At 38.9% G+C, this 10,762-nt stretch overlaps 1 protein-coding gene across 2 annotated transcripts in view; it reads left to right on the top strand.

Annotated features, from left to right (window-relative positions):
* Positions 1 to 296: 296 nt before the first annotated feature.
* Positions 297 to 10,762, top strand: part of LOC126474981 (E3 ubiquitin-protein ligase RNF185-like) — a 66,857-nt gene continuing 56,391 nt past the window's right edge. Inside the window, exons 1-4 of one of the 2 annotated variants that reach the window (XM_050102528.1) lie at positions 297 to 402; positions 523 to 622; positions 806 to 1,018; positions 2,745 to 2,876. In XM_050102528.1, coding sequence (XP_049958485.1) covers positions 840 to 1,018; positions 2,745 to 2,876 — 311 coding nt within the window. In that variant the 5' untranslated portion in view covers positions 297 to 402; positions 523 to 622; positions 806 to 839. The other variant, XM_050102518.1, reaches the window with a different exon arrangement.

Below are 10,762 nucleotides of genomic sequence, written 5' to 3'. Positions count from 1 at the left end.
AATTATTAAAACACACTATCGCCATTGAAAATGTACCTAGTTAAGACAGCAGACACTTATATTAAGTGAAATAATAACATTTCTAATACTGTAGTTTGCGTACAACTGCCAAAATAAAAAATTGGGTCGTGATCAAAATACTGGAAACTTTTTAAACACTGTTAATATTAGTAACCAGTATTATGAACTATTATTTCCTAGTTCTATAAAAATACGTTTTTATATAAGCTTATGACTATATCAAGGAGGTTGCTTTCTAAACTCCCTGATTAGTACACGTCGGCTCTACATAAAGTTGTATTTATTGTTCATCTGTGACAACCTTGTACTCACCAATCAGAAACGTTTGGCTGGTGTTGTTTGTAACACGAAGGTCAAAGATAATAACGTGATCAGATGAATGTAATTTGATAGACAGTGTTTTTGTTAAAATTTGCTGTTGGACTGTTCAGTGTAATTTTTATTAAAGTTTTTTTGCTGCTGACGGTGGTATATGTTTGATCTTTGCTTATTACTTTTCAGAGAAAATGACCTAAGCTTTTACGTTTGTAGAAGTATGGTGCAGTAGTTTGAAAGTGTTTGAAGAATTTTATGATGTTAATGTCTAGCTGTTACTTGGCCGGTAAGCACAGTATCGTGATTTGTCAGATTGTGTTACGAACAAAAGTTTATTTTCAGTGATAGCGTTGTCATGATTATCATTCGCTGATTACCCATAAACAGGATGCTGTACATCGTAATTGTTCCACACCCACCTTCGAAAACAGTGTCACTGATACCGTGATATTTGTTTTTTAATTTTCAGTAATATTGCCCGTATTCATTACCAAATTCGAGAAATGACAATCACAAGTGAAGCAGGGCCTTCCCGTAGTGGCAGTGAACCAGGACCTTCCAGAAGTAACAATGGCGAAGAAAAAGAAAAAGACAAGGAAAAAGACGAACGAATGTTCGAATGTAACATTTGTTTAGATACTGCAAGAGATGCTGTAGTGAGCTTGTGTGGTCATCTGTTTTGGTATGTTGCTACGTTTTTCTGGAGTTTCCTACTTTGTTATAACTACACACACACACACACACACACACACACACACACACACACACACTGGAGTAGCAATAGAAACAGATTCTCCTTGCAGTGTACCGGTATTCTTAGTTATGTTACCATCTGTCATCTGCTGGTTAATATCAAATAGTTTATCGTGTCTTCGTAACAACTATTCCACATATTCAGTGATTCAGTGTTTCCAATTCATATTATTGTGAAACACTTCCCCTTTGGTTCTTATTCAGATATACAAGAACCCAGATCTGATGAGCAGGATGGGTGTAAAACTGCTACTGTTCAATTTTTTTTTATGTTGGGTAGCTCACATTGTTACTAGACTGATATGTTTGAGGAGGTAGTTCTTAGGAAGCTGCACTACTGATAGTTCTTTTCTTTAGTGCCTCCCACTATTGTTTTAGTAGTATTATTCCATTGACTGATTTGTTACTGGTTTTATTGACCACACCCACAACACCAATGAAGCAGAGTGTCACAGTGGTTAGCACACTGGACTGGCATTTGGGAGGACAATGGTTCAAATCTTCATCCGGCCATCCTGATTTAGGTTTTCTGTGATTTCCCTAAATTGCTTCAGGCAAATGCGGGGATGATTCCTTTGAAAGGGTATGGCCGATTTCCTGCCCCAACTTTCCCTAATCCGATGGGACCAAATTACCTCGCTGCCCCCCCCCCCCTTCACTAGCCTCCCCCCCCCTCAAATCAGCCAGCCATAGCAACATGTCTCCCTAGTGATTTTCTTGAAAAAAATTTCGTTAGCATATTGTACTGTAATGCTCACAATAACAAAATTCTTGAACTTGTGAAACTATCTGTATAAAAACTCCCATTTAGATCCAACTGTCACTTTAACACATTGGTCAAGTAATTCAAAACTGTGCAGCAGAGGTACATAACAAGAGAACCGATAACTATTACACTAGAGCCTACAGTAAAACCACTCACTTTTTTATAGCACTTGTATATAAAACAATTGCTAGACAGATGTCTGTGCAGTATAGTTTTGTGTGTTGACTGTCAGTGTTCAGGATGATCTTCCGTATCTTGTTTATTTGTATCTGTACATAAGCTATTAAAAATTCAGGATGGTCGGATAGATATTTGAGATTATCATGTAGTCTTGATGTAGTGATGTGGCAAATGTGCACAATTAGGGGTAGAACATTGAGAATAATTATAAGACTTAGTACAGTATAAGTTTTCACATAATAGATTTCAATGTTAATTTGTTTGTGTCAGGAGATTAAGGAGATAGTTTCGGTAGGTTCAGTGTTTCCATTAAAAACTCACTGTTCAGATTTAACTGTGGATAGTAGATTTATATGGGACTCAAAAATTAGTATTTGGTTCTGTTATTTTGCTACTGGTATGAAATTAGCGGCAGGGATTTAGTATCTTGAACAGATGTCAACTAATTAAAGGACATGTTATTGGCAAGCTATTACAAATTGAAATTCATGTTGCTATTTCGTGCCACCATCAGCTTTAAACAGTGGAGGTTCCACCTTTTTGTAGTTTCTGTGTAGGAATTCGCTTTGTAATCTTAATTTATTAGTAGCATTGATCTTCATGCTAGAAATATAACTTTCCTATATGCTTAAATATAATTTCAGATATTAAATGTGTATACTGCTTTGTGTTTTGAAACATGATTCTCTTAAGGCTTACATTATTTCAGTTGGCCATGTTTACACCAATGGCTTGAAACGAGGCCAAACCGTCAGATGTGCCCTGTATGTAAGGCTGCAATCAGCAAGGAGAAAGTAGTTCCATTGTATGGAAGAGGGAGCACCAAACAAGAGGATCCTAGGTAAGTTTGTTGCTGCGTAGTTCATGATTACTTCATGCAGTTGTATATGACTGTGTCTACTTGTTGCTGGCTTATCTGACCTGTTTCCTTTGCTTGGAAGATGGTAGAGATTACGTTGGGAAATACAGAAGCGTCCGATCCTGCCCATCTGCTTTGACCCATGACGTCACAAATACGGCTGAAATGACCATAAACCACGATACCAATATGGCGCATATAAACTCGTTACGTACACATTATAAAGACGAAAATACATTGAAAAACAAACACCCACACGTTCCACAAAAAGCCTAATGACACTAATGGGACATGCGTGGGAAATTGGGGGTTTTTGGGTGGGGCAAACTAAATATAAACAAATTTAGACACCCACCCCCATACAAAACCACGCAAAACGACGAAAAAAAACATCACAAAACTCCCCAAGTTCCTCTAAACACAATATCATCTGGAATCGGACATTTCCCTTGACCTATATAGCTCAACAGCAGCTCCAGATCCCATAAATTGAGATCGAACACTTCCATTGACCTATATAGGGTGAGTCGCATAAGACGTAACACACCCATTATACTGTTGGCGATTGCACATATCGACAAGCGGTGTTCGGCGAATCATATGGGCACATACTGTGGTACATGCACAATAATCACAACGTTTATATTGACCGAGATAATGAGGCAAGTACATCTTTTTTAAATGGGATGCTATACTTTTTTTGCCATCATTCGAATGCTCTGGAAAAGACGCATATAGTGATTTAATGTATATTGCTATTGTGATTCAAACTTCGCTTTAAAGACGATGGGAAATATTGTACGATTGAAGGTCAAGGCGGTCGGAAGCAGCTGCAGATTGTAAGCATGCCTCGCGCGACCCGCAGGCTGAATTGCTGTGCTCTATGCAGCATGCACTTCCTACGCCACGTAGGTAAATCCTCATCCGCCCTCTTTTAAGCAAAGTTTGAATCACAATAGCAACATGTGTTACATCACTATACGCGTCTTTCCCAGAGCGTTCAAATGATTGTAAAAAAGGTATAGCGTCCCATTTAAAAAACGTACTTGCCTCATTATCTTCGTCAGTATAAATGTTGTTCCCCCATAGTCCACTATGATTCGCCGAAAACCGCATGCCGATACGTGCAATCGCCCCTGAAATAAAGGGGGTGTTATGTCTTACACGACTCACCCTGTATAGCTCAGTAGCATCTCCCAATCCCATAAATTGGGATCAAACACTTCCCTTGTAGCTCAAAAACATCTCCCGATACCAATACCAACATTCACAGCCACACATTGGGATCGAACACTTCCCTTGACCTATATAGCCCAACAGCAGCTCCCGATCCCATAAATTAGGATCAACAGGGTGTATACGACCCGGGAGATCTGGGAAAAACCCGCGAATTTTTTCGTCCGGGAAAAACCCGGGAATTGTTTAGAATTCCGAGAATTTTTCATTGTTGTAGTTTTCAGTTAAATTTTTGTGATTTTGGCTGGTAAGAACTGATACTCTACTGCAGAATAATTCTGCAGCAACAAGACATGATCAAGAGAAAAATAGAAAACGGAAATGAAATTTAAGTTGCAAGGGAAATGAGTCGTATACAACAACAAAACACAGTGCTCAGAAGAGCGTCTGCCAACAGCAAAGTGAGTCAAAGGCTTTAGAAAGACTGCAATGCTTCCTAACAACAAATTGCCTTCGATGAGCGTGACGTGACAACTGTTTAAATTACATTCGTTTGAGCAGTTATGGGCAGGCTCCTGGGCTTGAGCAGTTGCTTCTGGTTACAGAAGTGTGGCTAGGTGCTACTATCTAGTATTGTCTCAGTTCGGAAATATAGTAGATCTGGAGCTGATGCACAGAGCAGTCCAAGTTGTTGTGAGGAAGTGGATCGTCTTCACATGACCTGTGTTTATGTTCCTCTTCGTTTATTGCTCTCACGTTAAATGAAAACAAAATCGATTTTTGTGGCCGGGCGCTAGCAAATGAATTAAAATACGCTCGCATAATTACGGAAGGCTGAAATATGTTATTAGTTTCAGATTTTATTTCCACCTTTCTGACAGTCAAGCATTAATTGGCTTTGAAGTTATTTTTGTCGGTTTGCTAAAGAGATTTGGCTTTTATTAAATCTTTTCCGTTGAGGCAGTCAGTTTATTTGAAACAAAGTGTTTAATTTCAGTGTTGGCTAGTTTCAACAGTTCGCTGCATTTCAAGCGCACGCATGGCATTATGCCATAATAAAGAACCAAACATAAGATAATACAGTACTGGTACTCCAAGAAAATTAGCATCCGAACCTGGACATACGAATGTGCACATTAAGCCGAATTATGCATTTTAGTATGGTTCATGAAATTCCGATGCTCTTGAAGCATCCTCTGATGTCTTGTTTCTTTTATGTCATAGTGTAAGATCTTTTAATGTTTTACACGTAGGAACATCGGGTTTCCTGCATCATCGTAGCTGCGCAAGTGCGGTGATGCCTGTTATCTGGCGCTCTCTGGCAACTGCTGAAACGAACCTCTTTCTAACACGTCGCAGGAAAATGTTGCTATTGGTGTTTTGAAAAGTGTTACATTAAAAAGTAAATTTCTGTTTACGCAAGATGAACTATGTGCGAGAATGTACGATGAATTTCTTAAATCACAAAGTGTTTGACACTCATTTAAAAATCAACTCTTTGAGGACGACCATTTAGAAGAATTTTGGGCCCAGAAGATCAGACCTTTACATCATTATTAAAAATTTACTGGCACATTTGTGTGATGTATCTTAAAGTGTAACATACGCAAAAAAGATCAACATAATATGTGGCAGCTTAGCTTCTCTTCCAGCTTATTAATCTTCTTATGTGAATGCTATGTATATTAATTTAAACTATTAACTTTCATTATTTGTGTATTCGTGCTAGTTAAGGATGATCTTGCTATTGACTGACTGCATCATGTGTCTTATGCTGTCATCAGCTGCCTAGATCATGTGACATGAGCTATGACTGGCTTATGAAAGTGCATCGCAATCTCGATTTCAGTGCTTCAGAAAGTGACATGCGGTATTTGTTGGAATTCAGATTTATACCATCGTAATATGAAAATATGCAGTGTACATGCTGCTGCACATCAAAGGTCTTTCAAAACACGTTCCCCCCACCCCCCCGAGTTTTGTTTTCTAAAGTGCCGGGAAATGCTACGTCGGTATATAAAACCATAAACATTCAAGGGATTTATGACTTTTCCAGTGCCAAAGAAGAGTATACTGTTCCTGAACACAGAAAAAGTGTATTTTCACCTGGGAGAAAGTGTATTTTAAACTGGGAAATCTGGGAAAAATCCAGGTTTTTTTTTTTTTTTTTTTTTTTTTTTTTTTTTTTTTTTTTTTTTTTTTCCCCCCCCCCCCCTTGTCCACGTATACACCCAGATCAAACACCTCTCTTGACCTATATAGCTCAAAAACATCTCCCGGTACCAATACCAACATTCACAGCCACACATTGGGATTGAACCCAACACACAACACATACAATAAAAATAAAGAAATAAAAACTTACCACAAAAAAGTTCCGGCACCACAAACTAGGTTGGCCACCTCTCTCTCTCTCTCTCTCTCTCTCTCTCTCTCTCTCTCTCTCACACACACACACACACACACACACACACACACACACACACACACACACACACAAACCAACGAAAAAATACTCAACCAAAAGAAAGACTGGACCCACCCAAACCTCACCCCCCCCCCCCCCCCACCCAACCAACCCAACCTCACCCCAAAATAAAACAAAAACCAAATGCAACATAAAAAAATCTCAATCACACACTACAACTCAACAAAATAGATCCTCCACAACTAAAACACAAACCAACCCCCCCCCCCCCCCCCCACACACACACACACACACACACACACACACACACAAACACTCTTAACACGAAATAAACCACCCACCCCACCCTGAGCTGCAGCCACCAACTCAAACCACCCTAACCAACCACTTTCAGCATATACATTTTACTAACAGCCCTTAAAAAACCAGGAAAACACAATAGCCCTCAGGGACACTCTTCCGCCAACAGTACTCATCTAAATGAGACTGAAGGTTGGAAGAGTGCCTCTTCCCCCTCCCAAGAACTGACTTAACAGCCCCTCTCGTTGATGGTGTAGAATGCTTCCGTTGTAAACACACCAGGATCTATACCAGCTCTCTTCAACACTTCAATTCTGCCATTATTGTAACATAAAACACCAACACATCCCATAGCAGAATCTTATGTTGGCTTCATACACCCAATTCTTAGCAGCTGATGTTTTGTATTGAATGTCAGTTTGACAGCTGTCACGAAAAAGAGCATATTACACACAATACCATCTTTGTCATTGCTGTCATATAATCTTACAGATTTATTGCCACAGTTACCACATGCACACGAATTACTAAAATATAACACATAATTTCTAAATCAGTTATCCTAAAACCACTATTCACTTCGTCTTTAGTGGACTGAAACTCTTCACCAGTTCAAAGTTTCTTCTGTGAACTGCTCATCATCTTAGCTTCACAATTATCTTCCAGTGAATTATGTTGACTCACTTGTAGAAACTGTTCATTCACACACAAATGGTGAGCTGTAGCCACTTTCTTAGACATTTTATCACTATACCTTGGTATTTTAAATGGTAAACCATACAAAAAAAGCTTGAACACATTCATAATTCTCACACTAACAGCAGAACTGAAATGTTTATATTTCTGCAGCACAGACAGTAACAGCTGCCAAAGATAGCTGCGAAAGATAGCTAGCAAAAGGCAAAGATAACACGACTTACACGGGTCCACGTTGTTGTTGTTGTTGTGGTCTTCAGTCCTGAGACTGGTTTGATGCAGCTCTCCATGCTACTCTATCCTGTGCAAACTTCTTCATTTCCCAGTACCTACTGCACCCTACATCCTTCCAAATCTGCTTAGTGTATTCATCTCTTGGTCTCCCTCTTCGATTTTTACCCTCCACACTGCCCTCAAATACTAAATTGGTGATCCCTCGATGTCTCAGAACATGTCCTACCAACCGATCCCTTCTTCTAGTCAAGTTGTGCCACAAACTCCTCTTCTCCGCAATTCTATTCAGTACCTCCTCATTAGTTATGTGATCTACCCATGTAATCTTCAGCATTCTTCTGTAGCACCACATTTCGAAAGCTTCTATTCTCTCCTTGTCTAAACTATTTATCGTCCACGTTTCACTTCCATACATGGCTACACTCAATACAAATACTTTCAGAAAAGACTTCCTCGACTCTTATAACTGCCATCTGGTTTCTGTACAAATTGTAAATAGCTTTTCGCTCCCTGTATTTTACCCCTGCCATCTTCAGAATTTGAAAGAGAGTATTCCAATCAACATTGTCAAATGCTAGAAACGTAGGTTCGCCTTTCCTTAATCTTTCTTCTAAGATAAGTCGTAGGGTCAGTATTGCCTCACGTGTTCCAACATTTCTACAGAATCCAAACTGATCTTCCCCGAGGTCGGCTTCGATCAGTTTTTCCATTCATGTGTAAAGAATTCGCGTTAGTATTTTGCTGCTGTGACTTATTAAACTGATAGTTCAGTAATTTTCACATCTGTCAATATTTGCTTTCTTTGGAATTGGAATTATTGTATTTTTCTTGAAGTCTGAGAGTATTTTGCCTGTCTCATACATCTTGCTCACCAGATTGTAGAGTTTTGTCAGGACTGGCTCTCCCAAGGCCGTCAGTAGTTCCAATGGAATGTTGTCTACTCCCGGGGCCTTGTTTCGACTCAGGTCTTTCAGTGCTTTCTCAAACTCTTCACGCAGTATCATATCTCCCGTTTCATCTACATCCTCTTCCATTTCCATAATATTGTCTTCAAGTACATCACCTTTGTATAGACCCTCTATATACTCCTTCCACTTTTCTGCTTTCCCTTCTTTGCTTAGAACTGGGTTTCCATCAAAGCTCTTGATATTCATGCAAGTGGTTCTCCTTTCTCCAAAGGTCTCTTTAGTTTTCCTGTAGGCAGTATCTATCTTACCCCTAGTGAGACAAGCCTCTACATCCTTACATTTGTCCTCTAGCCATCCCTGCTTAGCCATTTTGCACCTCTTGTCGATCTCATTTTTGAGACATTTGTATTCCTTTTTGCCTGTTTCATTTATTGCATTTTTATATTTTCTCCTTTCATCAATTAAATTCAATATTTCTTCTGTTACCCAAGGGTTTCTACTAGCGCTCATCTTTTTATCTATTTGATCCTCTGCTGCCTTCACTATTTCATCCCTCAAAGCTACCCATTCTTCTTCTGCTGTATTTCTTTCCCCCATTCCTGTCAGTTGTTCCCTTATGCTCTCCCTGAAACCCTGTAACAACCTCTGGTTTAGTCAGTTTATCCAGGTCCCATCTCCTTAAATTGCCACCTTTTTGCAGTTTCTTCAGTTTTAATCTACAGTGCATAACCAATAGATTGTGGTCAGAGTCCACATCTGCCCCTGGAAATGTCTTACAATTTAAAACCTGGTTCCTAAATCTCTGTCTTACCATTATATAATCTATCTGATATCTTCTAGTATCTCCAGGATTCTTCCATGTATACAACCTTCTTTCATGATTCTTGAACCAAGTGTTAGCTATGATTAAGTTATGCTCTGCGCAAAATTCTACCAGGCGGCTTCCTCTTTCATTTCTTAGCTCCAATACATATTCACCTGCTATGTTTCCTTCTCTCCCTTTTCCTACTCTCAAATTCCAGTAACCCATGACTATTAAATTTTCGTCTCCCTTCACTACCTGAATAATTTCTTTTATCTCATCATACATTTCATCAATTTCTTCGTCATCTGCAGAGCTAGTTGGCATATAAACTTGTACTACTGTAGTAGACGTGGGCTTCGTGTCTTATCTTGGCCACAATAATGCGTTCACTATGCTGTTTCTAGTAGCTTACCTGTACTCTCATTTTTTTTATTCATTATTAAACCTACTCCTGCATTACCCCTATTTGATTTTGTATTTATAACCCTGTATTCACCTGACCAAAAGTCTTGTTCCTGCTGCCACCGAACTTCGCTAATTCCCACTATATCTAACTTTAACCTATCCATTTCCCTTTTTAAATTTTCTAACCTACCTGCCCGATTAAGAGATCTGACATTCCACGCTCTGATCCATAGAATGCCAGTTTTCTTTCTCCTGGTTACTACGTTCTTCCGATGCTTTTTGACACCAGGAAGTAATAAAACATCACAAACAAGAAGAGTGTCATCTAGTGGTGTTGCGCAGTGATTGAAACAAGGGAGATTTTTTTTTATCATTTGTAATTCGAGTTAATCCGTGAAAATTGTAGACAGTATTTCTAATATGCTACAGAACTATCTGGTGGCAACAAAATTTTTTATCGTTTTTGACAAATTTTGTTTACACCTCTCTTAACGATATGCGGTCACAATAGCTAACAATTATCATCTACACTTCATTGTGTTGAATATTTGCATATTTTCTGACAGATTTATTATTACCTTTTGAATGGAAATATGCTTAAGACTTTTTTTCCTGTCCTGACCTGTGAAGACCATTTCACTTGGAATTTGTGGAAGATTCATTAGTAAATCTGATTTTGTTTGTAAATATTTATTGTATATTCTTGTTTTCTGTCATGTTCATCATGCTGGAGAATCATCTTGTTATATATCCATAGAATAAAAAGTACATCGTATCTCATCTAATCCCAGCTTGTTTTATCTCCCCTCATTCCTTTTCTCTTTAATTCCATCTCGGCTACCTCCCAGGATACACGACCTTACTGCAGGCACCTGCTTACCAGGCAGGAGAACTCGCATAACCGTTGTGGCTGGGG

This window comes from Schistocerca serialis, chromosome 1 (assembly GCF_023864345.2).
Source record: "Schistocerca serialis cubense isolate TAMUIC-IGC-003099 chromosome 1, iqSchSeri2.2, whole genome shotgun sequence".
Taxonomy (NCBI): Eukaryota; Metazoa; Arthropoda; class Insecta; order Orthoptera; family Acrididae; genus Schistocerca; species Schistocerca serialis.
The sequence above is the reverse complement of the archived record's forward strand: the minus strand, read 5'-3'. Positions and strand labels throughout refer to the sequence as shown.